The sequence below is a fragment of the Hydra vulgaris genome, chromosome 08, assembly GCF_038396675.1.
Source record: "Hydra vulgaris chromosome 08, alternate assembly HydraT2T_AEP".
NCBI lineage: Eukaryota > Metazoa > Cnidaria > Hydrozoa > Anthoathecata > Hydridae > Hydra > Hydra vulgaris.
In genome coordinates this window covers 18,610,001-18,630,353 of record NC_088927.1, presented here as the reverse complement: position 1 = coordinate 18,630,353, position 20,353 = coordinate 18,610,001, and the positions used below count along the sequence as shown (strand labels likewise).

The window sequence follows — 20,353 nt, the reverse complement described above, 5'->3', positions numbered from 1 at the left end:
GATTGTGATCACCAAATCAATCAAAGATTGTGATCACCAAATCAATCAAAGATTGGGATCACCAAATCAATCAAAGATTGGGATCACCATAATAAATTGTAGATTACATGAATTCATGGATCTTAGGATTAAGTAATTAGGTATATGGTTCAGTAATTAAGTATGGTGGTCAAGTAGTAGATTTTTATTTTTAAATGCCTTGTTTGTCAAGGAAGCTGAAAAAAAAGAACTTCAAAAGACTATATTGTGATATTAGATAGACTATAAGAGATGATTGTATATTATTGATATTGTAACAAAAATTACTAAAAAAAGGAGGAAAAAGCTGTTAAAAAAGAAAAACTTGAGAGCTATAAGTAGGTGTAAAAAACAATATTAAAAAATACAAATTTAAAAAACAATATCAAAAACAATATAAAAAAAACAATATTAAAAAATACAACATTAAAAAACCTAGAAAAGTATTGCTATTCCATACAATAAACAACATATAAAAATAATAATCTTGTACAAAAGAATAAAATTTTTTTTTATTTAAACATCTTCGCTTTCTACAAGGCTGCAAGCAGCAACTAATTAAAGTTGGAAGTTACTGAAAGAAAAAAGATGAAGATTGCAGAGCAAGAAAACGATTGAAATTTAAAGGATTGCAAATTATATGAATCAGGAAAGCAAGATGAATGAAGCAAATTCCAAAGAGCTGATGTTCGAGGAAAAAAACTAGACGAATAAGCATTTTTAGAGCACTTAGGAACAGTCACAGAAAAAGGATGATACTTAATTGAATGACGAGTAACACGAGAATGAATTTTAGTAGATGGCACAAGAGACGCTAGCTCTTTAGAGCAGTGCCCATTATAGTATTTGTAGAAAAGAGAAAGAGAAGCAACATTACGACGATGTGATAATGGTTGGAGGTTGGCTGCAAGAGCAGGTCCAACTATGTTAACAATGCATTTTATTTTTGCACCTTGTCTAAAAGAGAAAGGGCATCATTAGAGGATCCGCCCCAGATATGGCAACAGTATTCCATACAAGGCCGGATTTGAGATTTATAGAGATAGAGAATAGAATCCAAAGTAAGAAAGTGTCGAGCTCGATAAAGAGATGCAACCTTAGCAGATGCTAACTTTGCAACTAATTTGATATATGGTTTCCAAGAAAGATTGGAAGTAAAAGTTAATCCTAGAAGATGAAGAGTGGATGACTCATTGAGTACATCACCGTTCATAAATATAGGAAGATCTAAATTATTGCGATAACAATTAGCTGAATAAAATTGAGTTTTATCTGTATTGAAGTTCACCAGCCACTGTGAGCCCCATGTTGTAGCAGAAGTGAGATCCTTTTCAAGCTCAAATGCTCCCTCCAAGCAATCGGAGGGTGTTGGTTTCTTATCACGACAAGAATAAATGGTAGGATCATCAGCAAACAATGCCACCTTTGATGTGAGAATATCTGGAAGATCGTTAATGTAAATTAAAAAAAGTATAGGGCCTAGGATAGAACTCTGAGGAACCTCTGAAGTTACAGAATAAGAAGAAGAGTGCTGTCCAGCGAGGACAACTTTTATACTACGATTGGTAAGTAAGGATTCAATAATCTTAAAGATGTTGCCGGATACACCATAAGAAGAAAGCTTATGGAGAAGACCAGCATGCCAAATTTTATCAAAAGCTTTTGAAATGTCAAGAGCGATGGCCTTAACCTCTCCACCTTTATCTAATGCACAATAAAACCTATCAGTTATTACTGTTAGCAAATCAGCTGTAGAACGAGAAGATCGAAATCCATATTGATGGTCAGAAAGTAAGTTATTAGATTCAAGATGAGAAATTAAGTGTTTGTTAATTTGAGATTCAAAAACCTTGTTTATGATAGGAAGAAGACTTATGGGACGGTAGTTAGACAAATCAGATCGCTCTCCAGAATTTTTGAAGATAGGGATAACAGATGCCGCTTTCCAGCAGGCTCGAAAACAAGACTCTGATAAGCACTTGTTGAATAGTTTTGAGAGTATAGATGACAGCTCCGGAGAACACTTCTGCAAGACAATAACAGGTATGTTGTTCAGGCCACAAGCTGTAGAAGAGTCTAGGCAGGAAATCACTTTAGATACAGAAGCTGGAGTGATATGAATGTCAAGCAATGGATCAACCTGTTTGACAACTATATCAGGTAGAACGCAACTAGTGGAATCAAGAGATGATATTGATGAAAAGTTTTTAGCAAACAATTCAGCTTTGACTTTAGGTGAGGTAACCATACAAGAGAGGTAAAATTAAAGATTTGCCCTTATTATTGATATTATTAAAGATTCTCCAGAAGTCACGAGAGCCTAATTTTTGAGATAAGATACGAGATTTCATGACCTGAATAGCGGGTTTTGGCGTTAGACAAAACCTTTTTACAATTGTTTCTAACAGTAATAAACAGACGTCTGTTTTCTGGAGAATTGTTTTGCTGATAAATATGGAAGTAACAGATTCGATTGGCAATCGCAGCAGCACAGTGTGAGGAAAACCGTGGCGGAGAGTGAGACTTGACCTGGAATTGTCGAGAGGGAACAAAAGATTCCATGCCAGCCTGAATCCACAAAGTTATGTAAGAAGCACATTTGTCAACAGGAAGAAAAAAGATTTCTACCCAAGCGCCATCACGAAGAAAATCACGGAAAGAGTCCCAGTCAGCTTTACTGTAGTTGTAAAAGGTTCGATAATAGGGGGATTCAGGTGATGAAGAAGAATGAGATATTAGTTTTAGAGAGATCAAACTGTGATCAGAAGCACCTAAGGGTGAATGTGGAGAAACTGAGCACTGACTAGGATCAGAAACAAGACATAAGTCGAGTAGAGAAGGTAGATGATTCGGGTTGTCAGAAAAGCGAGTTGGAAAGTTGACTATTTGAGTTAGGGATTGAGAAAGGCAAAAGTTGTGGGCTTTAATGCCTGCAGAGTCACTGACACTAGAGCCAAGCCATTCAGAATGGTGAGCATTAAAGTCACTGACAACAACTATATTAGCTGATGAATAAAGAGAGAGGGCTTGGTCAAATGTGATCAGAAATAACATCAAGAAGAGTGCAGTCTTGAGATGAAGGAGAGCGATAGAGAACAAAGAGAAAGGCAATAGAGTGAAGTGGTGCTAAACGAAAGCACATGAAAGAATAGTCTGTGGATTCAAACCTAGTTTCATGACAAATGGGTGAATTCTTACGAATGTAAATGCCCATGCCAAGCATGTGACTATTGGAGTCTTTACGAATTAAAGGAAGATAACCATCAACACTAAGATCACAAGATGAGACAGCTGAACTCAAATTAGTCTCACAAAGAGCAAGTAGGTCTGGTGAACTTTGCAAGAGATAAGACTCAACAGAAGAAAAGTTACTTCGAAGACCACGAATATTAGTGAATGATAGGTTTAGAGAACTTGGTGATGGTTTTTTGTGTTTTATAGTTTTTGGTACTTTATTCATTTTTAAATTAGATTGAAGAACTTGACTCAAAGCATAGATAGTACTCAGTACACTGTTTAATAGCCCAAGCAATTGCCTCATTACTACTAATAAACCCTAACCCGTAACAAAGTGCTCCAAATGTGGCCTCCGCAATGCACACTAAAAGTACTAACAGGGACACCATCCATGCGCAACATGGCACTGCTAATACTTTGATATTTTTCAGCTGTTGATGGAATCAGTCTCTCTTAGAGCTACCACAGAGTTCAAGAAGATCCAGCATTCAACATCCTAAACTGGAAACAATGTATTAAAAATACATTGGCACCAGCCTAATAGATGAAGAAGGGGTGCGAGGCTGGTCAACAGATAGAATCTGTTTACCCCTTAAATCTTTGCCTGGGAGGCCTTCTACAAGACAGTAGCCGGGTGCATTTAACATCTGCTTAAGATGAGTATTTTATTCGAAACACCATCTCTAGCCTTTACTCAACCAAGAGCCCCAAGGCAGGGTGTGTTTTAAGTCGGAGTTGGCATCTCCTAGCCTTTGCCTAAAAAGGCGTATCCTACAAGGCAGCAGGATATGAAGCAGATTGTACTGGGTTACATGTTACTAGTAGCAGGATAACCTGATCTGACTTAAAATAACTTTCAAAAAATCTTCAATATTTATGGAGTCTTGTTTGGTCCTTCAGTCAGAAAATTAAACCAATGATTTTAATAATTTTTTTAATATACATATGACTTTAAAAGCAGAATGAGTTCCAGGCCTGCTGATATTAAAAATGACTTCCAGGCCTGCCAGATTCTAAAAATGACTTCCAGAACTGCTAGATTCCAAAATCTAACTATTTAGTTAAAACTATTTTAAAAGTCAACTCCTAATAACTACTACACCTGTGACGAACCTGTGTGTGAAGAACCTGTTAACTTAGAAGGAACCTAGGAATTATCTTAATATAAAAAAATTTAATATGAACAATCTAAAACATTATTTCTAATATACTTATACTTAAAAAATATTTATATATATATAACTAAATGCAATGTTATATATTTATACAAAAATATCAAAAAATGTAACTAATAATTTTTTAAAAATATCATATAATTATATACAAATGTTATATATTTATACAAAAATATCAAAAAAAAAAATAAAAAAATCTTACAACTTTCTCTGATTCTTTATCCTGAGTTGTTTTACTTAGACTGTTACCAGCTATGATTAATCGAACAACTTTTTTAAAAATAGATTGATCCTTTCAAAGAATATAAAACTCTTTAGAAATTATCACACATGCACAATATATATATATATATATATATATATATATATATATATATATATATATATATATATATATATATATATATATATATATATATATATATATATATTTAAACAACTTTAAAATGTATTCTACAGAATAAAGCGCTCAATGTTCTTTAAAAAACATTTTAGAAAACTAGTAGAAAATCACTTAACAAAAATTTTTTTCATTTAACACTGTTTCATCAATAAAGACTCATCAGAAATTTGATGAGTCTTTATTATTGTTTCTGATGAGTCTTTATTGATGAAAAACAGTGTTAAATGAAAAAAATATTTGTTAAGTGATTTTCTACTAATTTTATATATATATATATATATATATATATATATATATATATATATATATATATATATATATATATATATATATATATATATATATATATATATATATATATATATACACACATATATATATATATATATAAAAGGGTTCTATGAAGCTTTGAAATTTCTAATGGAATAAGAAAAGTGATTTGAAATTTGACCCAAAAAATATTCATACATTTGAATTAAAGTTTCATAATAAACTTTTCAACTTTCACTTTATAATAATTTCTAATTTTTAAAATTGTTTTTGTCAACATTATTACTTTTATATTCATTTTATGAACTGTAGTCATAAAAATTTTATCTTTTAAAAATTGTAAATTTCATACTCTGATAAATTCTTTACCATAGTGTAATTCTAAAACAAGTCATTGTCATTTTACTTTTAAGTTTTTTTTTTTTTTGTTTTGCTTTTTGACAAAAACTTATAAACATATAAAATGAATAATTGTTGCAATAAATTTATTTAAAAAAATTTTAAACTACACACTAAAAAAAGTTAGAAAAAAAAAGAAACTTCTAATGTAGGGTAGAGTATGTAATGTAGATATGTAATATAGGGTAAAGTATGTGATATAAAACATTAAGTATATATATATATATATATATATATATATATATATATATATATATATATATATATATATATATATATATTCATTAAAAGTATTTAAACATTCCAGGGTGGCTAGCCAATAAATAATTTAAAATTCCATGATATTTCCAGGAATTTCAAGGAAAAATTATGGTTTTTTTTAAGGATACATTATGCTTTTCTTGACAAGAAAAAAACAAAATATGCAGATTTATGAAAAATTTGAAAATGTAAAATATGAAAATGTAAAATGACTAAATAATGAGTTGATTTTAATAATACTGAGTAGATTTTAATAATACTGACTAATACTGAAAGATTAAACAAAATGTTTTTTTTGCATTACAGTAAACGCAATATCAAGTTCAATATAAATCTACACAAAATTAATAATAACTTTGTAAAAGTAAAACAAAATGATAACAAAATATTGAACTAAAAAATGATAACAAAATATTACTAAAAAATGATAACAAAATATTGAACATGATAACAAAATATTGAACTATTTAAGAAAAAATATTGAATAATTTCAGAAAAATGTTCCAGGATTCTAGAAATTATTATTAAAAAGGGTGTTTTTCCTGGACTTTTCCAGCCTCTATCAAATTCCAGAACTTTTCCAGGATTTCAAGGACCGCTGACCACCCTGCCTTGTACAACGCCAATCTAAAAGTCGTGCCTCATGAATGTAAAGGCGGCTTTCCACGGAGCGAATTAATTCGCGCGAAGCGAATTAATTCGTGTCTAATTTTTCGCTGAACCAGAGTTTTAATTTCCACGTAAATTTAGCGTAACTTTTAGCGCGCTTTTTGGAAAACATGTTGATGAAAAGAAGATTGTTGTTAGTTCGAAGAAAATTAATTATTTTAAATATGATGCAAATGAAAAGAGAAAAAGAAAAGAATAAAAAACGATTTTGGGTGAGAAAAGTTTATGCCGAACGCCTACAGAAAGGAGAGTTTCATTTGTTAGTACAGGATTTACGTTTACACGACCAGGAATATTTTTTTAAGTATTTTCGCATGTCTCCAACAACTTACGAAGAGTTGCTTTCGTTCGTAGCACCTGTCATTGTAAAACAGAAAACTACCATGAGAGACCCTGTTAGTCCTAGTGAAAGGTTGGCTGTAACACTTAGATTCCTTGTAACAGGTGATGCTCAGTGTACTATTGCTGCAAGTTACAGAATCAGCGCTTCTACTATCAGTAGGATTATTAGTGAAACGTGTGCTGCTATTTGGAGTTCATTGAAAGAGAGAAACTATCTACACGTTCCATCAGAAAAACAAGAATGGAAAACAATTGCAAAAGAATTTGAAAATATGTGGAGTTTTCCGCATGCTATAGGTGCAATAGATGGCAAGCACATTGTTATGCAAGCTCCTCATAATAGCGGATCAGAGTATTTTAACTATAAGAAAACGCATAGCATAGTTCTTCTAGCTGTTTGTAATGCTAAATACGAATTTACTATGGTAGACATTGGTGACTCTGGAAGGCAGAGTGATGGTAGTGTTTTTAATAACTGCAGTCTTGGTTATGCAATTGAAAATAATAAATTGAATATTCCTGATCCAGAAAAAATTGGTAACTCAGATAAAATACTACCGTACGTTTTAGTTGCTGACGATGCTTTTGGTTTAAAAAGGCACATGATGAAACCATATCCCAATCAAAACATTCTTTTAAAACAAAAAATATTTAATTACAGACTTTCAAGAGCCAGAAGTGTTATAGAAAATACATTTGGTATTGCTACATCACGTTTTCGAATTTTTCGCAGACCAATTATTGCTAATCTCGAAAAAGTTATTTTAATTACACAAGCGATTGTAGCCTTACACAACTTTCTAATGAAAAAAAGGTCAGCAAACAATTATCTCTACTGCCCCACAAATTACACTGATATCGACGGTCCTGCTGGGTTTAGACCAGGTGATTGGAGGCAAAATAATTCATGTTCTGCTGCACTGCAACCACTGTCATCAGGTTCTAACAACTACTCAAAAGATGCAAAGCAAGTTAGAGATGACTTTAAAGAATACTTCAATTCACCAGAAGGTGAACTCGAATGGCAATTAGACTTAGTAAATAGAAAATCATAAAGAAATCGCTTTAAAAAACTGTTAACACGTCAATTCTTATTTTTTTTAAAAAGTTCTAAAGCGTTCTAGAATTTCTGTAAATTTCTATAATTTCCATAAAGTTTCTGGATTTAAATATATATGTTAATACTCTTGATAAACATTTAAAAATTCATTTGAATGTTATTACGTATAATTTATTTTATTTGTATCTGTAACACAGATAAAAATAAGGCATTAGCAAATATAAAATATATAAAAGTAGATTTAAAAACATTTAGGTGAAAAGCAAATATAAAATACATAAGTAGATTTAAAAAAATAAATTTAAGGTAAAAAGTCTCCATAGTAAACCATGTAGTTTAAGGGTAGTTGCTATCAACTATTTGTCAAAACATTACGACACTTTATATTCTGATATTTTATTAAGACAAAGTTAGTTAACAACTGATATGATAAAAAGATTTTTAGAGTAAGTTATAATATAATATAATATACATATATATATATATATATATATATGTATATATATATATATATATATATATATAATATATTTATACATTTATGTATATATTTATTATATATATATATATAATAATAATATATACCTAATATAAACCTATATATATATATAATAATATATACCTAAACACTTTATCGTAAGTGTATATATATATATATATATATATATATATATATATATATATATATATATATATATATATATATCATATATATATATATACATATATATATATATACATATATATATATAAATATATATATATATATAATATATATTTATGTATATATTTATTATATATATATAATAATAATAATATATACCTAATATAAACCTATATATATATAATAATATATACCTAAACACTTTATCGTAAGTGTGTATATACATGTATATATATATATATATCGTAAGTGTGTACATACATATCGTAAGTGTGTACATACATGTATATATAAGTATCGTAATAATGTATACATAAGTATCGTAAGTGTGTACATACATGTATATATATATATATATATATATATATATATATATATATATATATATATATATATATATATATATATATATATATATATATATGTATATTTATATAACTTATATTATAATTTACTCTAAATTTCTTCATGCTCGCCATACTTCATGTTGAAAAGAAGCGTTCTAATCTTTATCATGGCCCGTCTGTTTTCTTTTATTGGGAGTTCTTTCATCATTGGAATAAGGCTTCGACAAAATAGGGTTGTTTCATCTTCCTCGACATCTTCCATTGACTTTTTTATCATCTTGTCACACTCTACTAATGATTGTGACAATTGTGACAATGACTCATCATTTTGATTTTTGATCCGTGCTTTTTTTGGAATGGATGGTCTTGTACAGCTTAATCTTTTTCGATTTTCAGTTATAATTAATTCACTGCTACAACTACTGACACTTGGACTTAATGGTAAAATACCACACTGTGAGTGGAATGACGGTGAAGCAAAATCTGGAACAACATCTACATTAGAATCCGTTGGTTTGTTCGCACTTTTTTCATGTAAAAATGACATTTGATCAAAAAACTTACATTTTGGTAAGTTTGAGGCTGCTGCTCCTGATCTAGTCATACGGTTACGTTTATCTAAACATTTTTTTAGTGTGTCTTTCAGATTTTTTTAACTTTTTCTGAAGGAAGTCCTCATCTTTACAAAATTTCAATGCAAGTTTTTTCCACGAATTTAATTTCACTAATCTGTCTTTGTATGTGCGATGATTAACATCCCATAAGCTTGGAAGCTCACGAACAGCTTCTAGAAAATTATCTATATCGAATTCAACAGCCATACAATTATCGCTTTCATTCTCTTTATTTTCGTCTACTTCACCAACTACTTCTTCATTCATGATTGCAGCTTCATTTTGAGAAGCATTTAATAAAGTTTCCAATAAATCAACATTTACATTTCTTTCTTTAAACCACTGAATAAACGCGTTACTATTGTCGGCCATTATAATTTTGTTGTGTTTGTTTTTTTACATGCTGAATGTGCCATTTTTGCTTATTTCAAAGGTTCTGATTGGCCCTTTCTTCAAGCGAAAAAATTTGCTACAAAAAAAGTAGAAGTCGATCCAACTATTTTGCGAAGAGAAATTTTTCGTCTAGCGATAAAAAAAATCTTTGTGCGCATGCGCAGAGTTATTCTTGGCGAAAATATTCGCTTCGCGCGAATTAATTCGCTCCGTGGAAAGCCGCCTTAACAGTAAACTAACCTAAGCGCTACACTAACCAACCCTCGGAATTAGGGTTGACATTCAGCTAAGTCGACCTAAAAGTGTTTGAGGTCAGCAAAAAATTGCCAACCTTGTTTCTATGTTTTATGGTAAGACTTTTGTATCAAATATTTTTGCTGACCTCTAAAAGATTGAGGTCATTTTTCTTAATTCCGAGGGTTGACTAACTAATATAAGAAAAATTAACTTTAAAGTATTGAGACGTTTTTAAATTAAATTAATAAGGTGCGACCTATTAATTTAGTTTACTAAATTTTTAATTTACTAAATTAAAAAATATATTACTTTTATGCTTTTATTTTCTCTGGTTTTTATTTATTTTATAATTCATTAATTTCATTTCTCTATTTAGTTTATGATTTGTGTATCTTTAATTTTCTTTTTAAATTAGTTGGGTTTTATCAGCAGATTTTTTTAAACGCACAAATTATTAAAATATGCAAAAAAATATGTTGTCAAAAAAAAATTATATTCATTGTCATATAAAGCCTGCAACTGAAAAGACTTAAATACAACTTTTATAAATATTTTAAACTCAAAACTAATTTTAGCATAACACTAATGTTAGCACAGTGACTATTTATTGCTTGGTTAACACTCCATTTATATTTTGAAAATTCAATTACAATCATTAAATTGCATTCTTTTAAGTGGCTTTATTTCGGAGTTTCATAACTGCAAGTGAGGTTTGATTAGGCAAATATTATGTCATAATTCAGACTAAAAATAACCATTTAATTTTTAAGCCATTTCTAATTGAAATGTCAGTTGATCTTAAACTATGCAAAACCACTCCTGGCATAAATTCTATAAATGATAAAAACATTAAAAACTTATCAAAAAACATAATTGAAGCTGTGTTTAATCAAGAAAAACAAAATTTGAAATTTATAGATTTTCCCAAATTAATTCAGTAAAAACTAAAATGAAGATTGGATTGTTAATGAAATGGGTACTTAGTGTTGAACCATAAATTACCCGCTAGAACTGTGTGTGAATATATATATACACAGTGCACAAAATAAAAAATCGAAGGTAGGTGTCAATTTGACTGGCTAACACATAGATTTGACGGTCATTTTCTTTTATTGGCCAGTCAATTAAACTTTCTTTTCTTGGTGTTTTAATTTTTGCATTATAATATTTACTAAATTTGTAAATAGAAAAATACTTTATGCTATAAAATTATTACTTTTGACTTTAATTTTAAATCAAGTCGTCGTTTTTTTTTAAAGAAATCTCACAACAAAGTCTTACAGTAAGTAATTAATGTTCCAATTAACAGGTTGACATAATATTGTTTTGAAATAGCTCACATGCAGATTTAAAATAGTTATAATTAGAAAAGGAATGTCAACATCAAAGTAATTTTAGATGTTTAATACTTTTGAACACTTAGCTTATAATCAACTTGTTTAAATTTTTATAAAATACAATTTAATTTTTGTAAAATTATTGACTTGAACATAAAAAAATTTATACCTTGCTAATGCTTTACAATCCACAAAGACGTTTTAAAAAATTACTAACGCTTATCATTTTATTGATTACTCAATTTAATTGCTTAACAGATTAATAATGTTCACTGCAATGATTTCTTAAAAGGTAGCAAAATTTTTTTTAAAAGATTTAATATAAAATAGTGTAATAAAAAAATTGAAAGAGAAAAAAAATATTCAAAGAAGAATTTTTTTAATTAACAACAGAAAATAATAATAAAAAAAAAACTTTCATCAAGCATATAAAAGGTAACCGTTGATTTTACCATGTTATGAAACAAAAGATGTGTAAAAAATAAAGATATAGCTTACGTCATAAAATATGCGTCAACCAAGTGAATTAAAAGTAGCTTATCAAAATTAATAAATATATTTTAAACAAATTTTCAAAAAATTTCAGTCTAAAATATTTTATACTATAAATATTTACTATTTTCAAAATTTCCAGGTTGTTCGTAATTGCTTATTTTTTAAGTTGCTTTAACTGCTAAGACTCTTTTAACCAGTCATAGCTGACTGACAAGAACTCATTTTGGGAGGTCAAAAAAGCAATTTTGACCAGGCGGTCAAAATTGCTGTTTTGACCTTGTGTTATTTTGTGCACTGTATATATATATAAAGGATATTAGGTCAAAACGAAGTCAAATTGAACATATTAATATATTAGCACATTGGCTGAATATTAAAAAGTTTTTGGCATATGTCTAAAAATCTCTTTTTCTGCACTAAGGGTGTTCTAGATTAGCATGGCAGAGTAGAACGCTTTCTTCTTAAGCAAGAAGTTCTAAGTTCGATCCCCACCACCTCCGTGTTAGTATGGCATATTATCTCTGCATAAAAAATTATGCAGAATAATATGCAAACTTTTTTTTCTGCGTAAATTGCATAAAGTGTTATGTATTCATATTCAAATTCTACCAGGTTTTTCTTTTTTTTAAATATTGTTTTTTTTTCCTAAATGTTGACTATTTATGTTACAAATGTACATAATAACTGTTTACTATATAGACTAACCTTATGCTTTATTACAATAGATTGTTTTTTGTTATTTAAAATACTATTTTGTGCATAAGTGTTAGTTAATATTCAAATATATCTTATAAATATGATGATAACTTCTATAGATTTAAGTCAAATTAATTCCTAATATTCTTGAACTTTTATCTTTCAGTTTTATACTATATTCAAAATAGAAAATTTAATGTCAATTTTTTTAATATTGCACATAATATTGCAGAACAATGGTTTATTTCTAACAGTGTTGAAAGAGTTTGCAGTACTAAAGCTAGAGATCTATAACTCAGTAGAGATCTGCATTCTACAAGATAGCTCAGCACAAAGCCTAAAAAACCAACATAGAACTCTGGAAAAATAAACTTAATAAAATATCAGACATTGCTTTTTGCAAATGCAGAATTGTTTACTGCGGAGAGAACGATGCCCTTTGCAAAAAAAATTGTGTTGACTGAGCTAAATGTTTTTGCAAATGTGACTTAAATTTGCCACAAAAAGAGACTGTTTGGATTAAAACCCAGCAAAAAAAAAACAAGGTTGTGTTTTATCTATGTAAGAGTTTAAAGTTTAGAATAATGTTAAAGAAACTGCCAACCTTAGGTTCAAAAGCTTATGCAGATCAATAGATCAAGCAAAAATTCAATCAACAACAAGAAAAAACTCCAAAAGCTTGAGTCATCAATAACATTTATTTCATCTACTATCAGATTTTGCACTAAAAATATGTTGCAACGGAAATTTTTTTTATTTTATTTGATATTCACCTCCTCAAGGCCGAGAAAGCCACTACAGATGAGGTGGCTACTTAATAGTGGTTATAACCCTCTCTCAACTCTATAACTCCGAAAACAGGAACCTTGACGAACAAAGCTGCTGTGCGGAGAAACAAGTTGAGCACGGTACTACCAGGGATGTGGTGGGGATCAAACTTGGAACTTTACCACTACACCACTGCCACAACAATAATAATAATAAACAACGATAAAATAAATAATAATTCCAATGTAAATATGTTCAGTGATAGCAAAGAGGACTCAACATTAGAAAAACAAGAAAATTATTTTAAACAACACTACCTTATTATTAGTAATGCTGCCATTGCCTCTGTTAGATTGAGTGTTTCATTAACTGCTACTGCTGCTATCATTAATGATCTACTGAAAGATATTATGAAGGCAGAGAAACTTGTTGAAGATAAGAAAAATTTCATTTGTTATAGTATGAAAGTTTTTTGTGCCAAAGAAAAAAAAATTTATTAATTGTTTTATTAGTTTTTTTTAATTGTTTTTCCAACTATGGCATTCCCACTTTGATACATTCCTGGCGCAGGAATCCTGGGAAGTTGATGATAATTTTATCTGTTATATTACTTGTGGTTTCTTATTACTTTATAAAATTTCATTTTATATTAATAATTGTCTACAACTTTTCAAAAATTAAACCTTAATTTAAATTATTTTTTAATTTAACTGCAATTTAAAAACCTGTTTCACAGTAACTAAACATCAACATTTTATAGAAAAATTATCAAAATTGAATTCCCCATATCCAAATACATAGGAATCCATATACAGTACTGGAAGAAATTTTACGGATTTTTAGAATTGTCACTAAATTCCATTAATTTTTTTTTTGTTCGGTTAGTTTTTTCAGATGAGTCAACAATTGCTATGTTAAATGATAGAGTCCAGAAAGTCAAAAGAAGGCCTGGAGAGGAGTTTAAGCCTGAAGTCTTAAGAAAACAATAAAGTTGCCCACTAAGATCACGGTATGTGGAGCGATATCCATGGAACAAGCCGTCTACATATTGTGGAAGGAATGATGAATTAGAGAGAGACTGGTTCACTAATAAGGACTTTATATTTCAACAGGATTGTGTTCATTGCTATACAGGTAAGTTGTTAATGATATGGTTCTGAAGCGATGGATTCTCTGTACTCAAATGGCCTGGCAATTCACCAGATGTGAAACCAATATATGAAACATAAAAATAAAATTAAAGACTATATATAAAATATATAGTCTGTAACTTTATTTTTATGATTTGAAGTAAAAACTTGATTATTATTTAAAAACTAAAAAGTCCATAATAATTTTCCAGTACTGTGTATATATATATGCACATATATATATATATAAGTTAACTATATATATAAATTAATCTATATATATTTATATAATTATATATATATATACACTGCAGGTCAAAAGTTTCCGGACACTTGATATTTTTATATAAAAAGCTAAAATCTATCCAGTATCATTAAATTAATCAATAATAATAATTTATAATACTTAAACTTATTAATTTTAAGTGTTTATGTAAGTTTGAGGTCAGTAATACCAAGCATAAGTTTGTTTTTTTAATTGTTTTTTAATTTTAACTTTATATATAGTGTTACATTACTCTTAAGAGTTTGGTCTTGTTAAAGTTATTTATTTGTTGAAACATGAAGTAAATATTTATAATATAATGATAGCCGATTAAAATGATTAAAAATATTTAGTTTTGTTTAGTTTTCATTTGGTATTAATGACGGTTGCATTAAAAAATCTTGAAAAAAATTTTAAAATTTTATAATTCGACTATTTAATTAAAAATATGGGTAAAAAACCTTTAACGGTTGCAAAACGTTCTGAAAAAATTCATTACATAAAGAAAGTTATTCAGTTCGTAAAATTTGCAAAAAATTAAAAGTTGCCAGAAGTACTGTACAAGATACCATCAAACGATGGAAAGAAACAGGCATTTTTGAAGACAAAAAAAGATCTGGTAGACCACGGAAGACAACAAAAGCAGAAGATAATAGTATAATATTGATGAGTAAAAAAAATCGAAGACATACGGTCCCGTAAATAACTTCAGGCTTTAATAGAAGTCATTCAAAATCTATTTCATTAACCACTACGAAACGACGCCTTAAACAAGCAGGAGTTTCTGGCCGTATAGCAGTCAGGAAACGATTGCTACAAATTGGAAATAAAAAGAAAAGATTACAATGGGCTATAGACCATCAAAATCGGACAGAAGAAGACTGGGGAAAAGTACTATGGACCGACGAGTCCAAATTTTAACTGTTTGGGCAAAGAGGTAGAATTTACATCAGAAGAATAACAAAAAAAAAATGATCCAAGAGTGTTTAGTGCCAACAATCAAGCATGGTGGTGGGTCAGTTATGGTATGGGGATGTTTTTCTTCAGCTTGTGTAGGTGACCTAGTTAAAATTGAGGGTATTATGAAAAAAGAACAATATAAAACAATTCTAGAAAACAATGCTACACCTTCTGGCTTAAGAACTATTGGTCGTTTTGTTTTTATGCAGGACAATGACCCTAAACACACCTCAAAATTATGTAAGAACTATATAAAGGAACAAGAGGATAATGGTGTCCTCAAAGTATGACCTGGCTGGCCAAATCACCAGATTTGAACCCAATAGAGTTACTGTGGAAGAATTGGACAAAAAGGTCAGACAAAAATGCCCAACATCCAAAGAGCACCTGTGGCAGATATTAGAAGAATCCTGGTTATCAATAACACCCAAAATAATAAATTAATTAATAAATAGGATGCCACAGATCGAAAAAAAAGTGATAAAAACTTGTGGGTTATTTTTTGACGAAAAGACAGTTTAATAATAATAGTGTTATTAGTATTTTTTTCTTTTTATTTTTCTTAAATAGTAACTATATGTATCTTTTATAAAATAAATATATTTGATTTTTTTTGAAATCATTATGGGAGTTTTAATTAAAAAATTAAACAAAATCCAAGTATCCAGAAACTTTTGGCCTGCAGTGTGTGTATATATATATATATAAATTATATAAATATATATATAAATAAAAATATAAATCATATATATATATATATATTTATATATAAATTAACTATATATAATTTATATATATATATAAATTATATAAATATATATATAAATAAAAATATAAATTATATATATACTAACTATATATAATTTATATATATATAAATTATATAAATATATATATAAACAAAAATACAAATCATATATATATATATATTTATATATAAATTAACTATATATAATTTATATATATATAAATTATATAAATATATACACAAAAATATAAATTATATATATATATATATATATATATATATATATATATATATATATATATATATATCATATATATATTCGGGGTGTCCACTATGCAAAAAATTTTCAAAACCACCCAAATTGAATTTTTTCCCATTCTAGTGTTTGTGTATAATGTAAAAAATTTTTTATCAAATTTTAATAACTATTCTAGAGCCCCCTCAGAGCCCCTAAAGACAAGCCCCAATTTCCTGTTTAAAACAGTATCTTTTTTAGTTAAAACACAGAGAAATAATTATTGTGAATCTCATTTTTCAAGTATTTAGAAATTAAATCACAGAAATCAAGCCAAACAAAAGCAGCTTGCATAATATATGTTAAATTATCCAGTTTAACCAAGCTAGTTCTGCATTTTTGGTTAACAGTTATAGTCAAAGTATCAGACGGGAACCCCAAAACTAAAATTAAGACTGTCTTTCTGAATGTTATTAATGTTGTTTCATTGTCCAAGAGTTTTTTTGCCAAAATCAGGATATTGCTGCCTGTGATTTTCAACGCCCTGCAGCAACCATTCTCTTTGTACTGGATCACTGGTTATGATGGTGGCAAATTCTGAAATCAGTTTAACTCCTCTTTCTGCGGTATCATTTACAACTTTTACCGTACGAACAAATTTTTCAGCTTCTTTGTATCCTGGTTGCTCTGTCCACTGTTCAATTGGTTTAGCAAGCCAATCTGTATTGATGCCAAGAATGCTGAACAATGAGTGAGTTTCAGGTCCCAGAAGATTTGACAAACCTGTTTGACGAGTGATTTGACGAAAAACTGGCTTACCAAGACGAAAATTTTCGCATACTGGAATTTCCAAGAGTTTGGCTGCCATATCTTTTTTTCACAATGGAACTAACATGTTTGCTGAAGAAAGCAAATGGAACTACCTCTTCTGTCAAATACCATCGGTGATTGGTTATTTTAGAAAGAATGACATCAGCAACTTCCTTGTCTATTTCTTTGTAGTCCATCACGTCGTGGATGAATTGCAGGTCATTCATAGGTGCATAAGCACCAATGCTAGCTTTTGTCTAAGCTGGTGTGTGGAAAAGAGAAAGATATCTGTTCATTCTAAAAAGTTTGGTCGCCATCCTCTGATCATAAGGCAATTGTTTAGAAAACATGAACATTTTGTTCGCATAAATGTTACATGCCATCCACCGAGCTTGGTGGATAGCTCCTGGTTTAAGAAAGTGTACACCCCGCGGTGGAGTTTGCCCAAAGATGATCAGTGTGTTCTCAGCACATTCACGATAGTCATCTCTTAGAAATGTTGTAGCATCTTCCTTAGCAAGTAGATGTGTCAAATGCTGTATGGTCTGTTCTTTGAGGTTTTGCAACCAGGTGCCTTCAACAACTAAAGTTTCGATTGGCAACTGTTTATCCAATGCTAGCCAAGCAGTTTTAAATTCAGCAAAGAATTTATTCTCTGGACCAAAAATGCTTTCAAATAATTTCTTCCAAACTGCTCCGACAAAGATTTCAAAAATGTGATGTTGACAGGCAAGATAGAGAAGTTTTCTACCTAAGTTTTCTTCAATCAATTTAGCAGCACCATTGCGAATGCCACTATTACTGGCAGTGGTATCAAATACCAATGCCACAACATTGTCACTTAGATCCCAAGCTTCTAGGAGATCCAATGTTGCATTTGCTTGAGTCTCTTCTTTCGAATCAACGAGAATGGGAACACCAAGCAATTTTCCCTCACTGTATTCTGGAGCACTCAACACAAGCACAGCTAACTGTTCATGTTGCACAACTAGTATGTCTTTTAGCAACTTTCCGTCCCAGTGAAGGGCACCAAACTGGGGTGGGTTGAGCCTCACATTATCTATAACACTCTCAGCAATCCTCTGTCAATTTAACATTCTACTTCGACGAGATGTTGATCTGGAGATATCAAAATCGTCCAAGTTTCCACCAGCAGCTTTAATTACAGCAAACACAATCATAGTTGTTTTATTATCAGACAATATCAGCCTGTCTGCTGCAGAAGTGATTTCCTCGCATTGCATAATTCTTTTGGGGAGGTGAAAAGTAACAAATTCTGATCATCTATTCATTGGAGGTTCATAATTCAAGTCCCACCCTAAACCGATATCTACTTCAGCAACAGCAATATTTTCATTAATATTCTGTTCTTCGTCATTAACTTCCATGTCCTCATCATCCTGATCATCCTGTCTACCTTCTTTTTCTACTCTTTCTTTTTCTTCATCTCTAAGTATGATTTTCCGATTATATCTGACTTCTTTCAGTTTTGCTTTAATCTCAAAGATTTTGTCATGCCCGTCCATGGTCGCCTTTCTGTCTTTTTTTTTTATCTAAATAGAATGCAACATCATCTTTCTTTTGGGCAGTCAGTAGCCTGGATTTCATGATTTCCTGTATGGCATCAGGTGATCCAATATCAAAAAGACTATCCAACTTGGCCGAGAAGTTAACACGTTTTCCGCCAGCATCACTTTCGCGATTCTTGTTCTTCAACAAGCGGTTCCACTCATTCCAGAGACGCATAAGATCTAACACCGAATTTTGTCTTGTCTTTGTCTTGATGCGTGCCATGTTCCAGAAAGTTACAACAGCGTCGATTACTATATAGCCAATTTCTTGATTTGTTACATGATTTCGGACATTTTCTTTATCGCGTCGTAAAAAAAGAAAAATTTCAAAACCTGTCTGCAATCGGGTAGTTTGGAACCAGTTATTGATGGTGATGAGTGTCCAATTAACCAAAACTTAGTAGAGGCACGAGTAACAGGCCTTGTTGTTGATGATGATGACGACGGTGAAGGCTGGTCGGTTGTGTCTGACAAACAACTGGAACTGGTTGGCAAAGACTTGAGTTCAGTTTCTACAACTTTACCACTTCTTGTCAACATTTCAGTTTTAATTTATTTAACTAAAACAGGAAACAGCAAAATAATTATAACAGTCAATATTACATATTAAATTGTGTCAATATCATAATATTAATTTGCTTGTTTATGAAATTTGTAATCAATGCAAAAATGTGCTACTGTTTTAACCTATTCGTGCCTAGCGTCCCCAAAAATGGGACGCTCTATAAATCATAAAATGTAACAAAAAACTCAGGCACTAATGGGTTAAACAGGAAATTGGGGCTTATCTTTAGGGGCTTTGAGGGGGCTCTAGAATAGTCATTAAAATCTAGTAAAACTTTTTTTTACACTGTACACAAACACTAGAATGGGAAAAAATTCAATTTGGGTGGTTTTGAAAATTTTTTGCATAGTGGACACCCCTAATATATATAAAGGAATAAAAATATAAATTATATATATATATATATATATATATATATATATATATATATATATATATATATATATATATATATATATATATAACAAATATATATATATATATATATATATATATATATATATATATATATATATATATATATATATATAACAAATATATATATATATATATATATATATATATATATATTTAGTAAAAAACACGTATCTAACTTTTATCTTCTACTCGGAGTTTCACCATGGCGGGAGCATCAGGTGGAGTTTCTAAATCTCAAAAAAAATTCAATTTATAGAAAAAAATATT

The 20,353-nt window shown here is 29.7% G+C and overlaps 1 protein-coding gene across 1 annotated transcript in view; it reads right to left on the bottom strand.

Moving 5' to 3' along the window:
• Positions 1-20,353, bottom strand: part of LOC100214471 (DNA polymerase delta subunit 2) — a 38,687-nt gene that overhangs the window by 7,618 nt on the left and 10,716 nt on the right. The window contains exon 5 of the mRNA XM_065803210.1: positions 4,633-4,722. Coding sequence (XP_065659282.1) covers positions 4,633-4,722 — 90 coding nt within the window. The remainder of the gene's footprint in view (positions 1-4,632; positions 4,723-20,353) is intronic.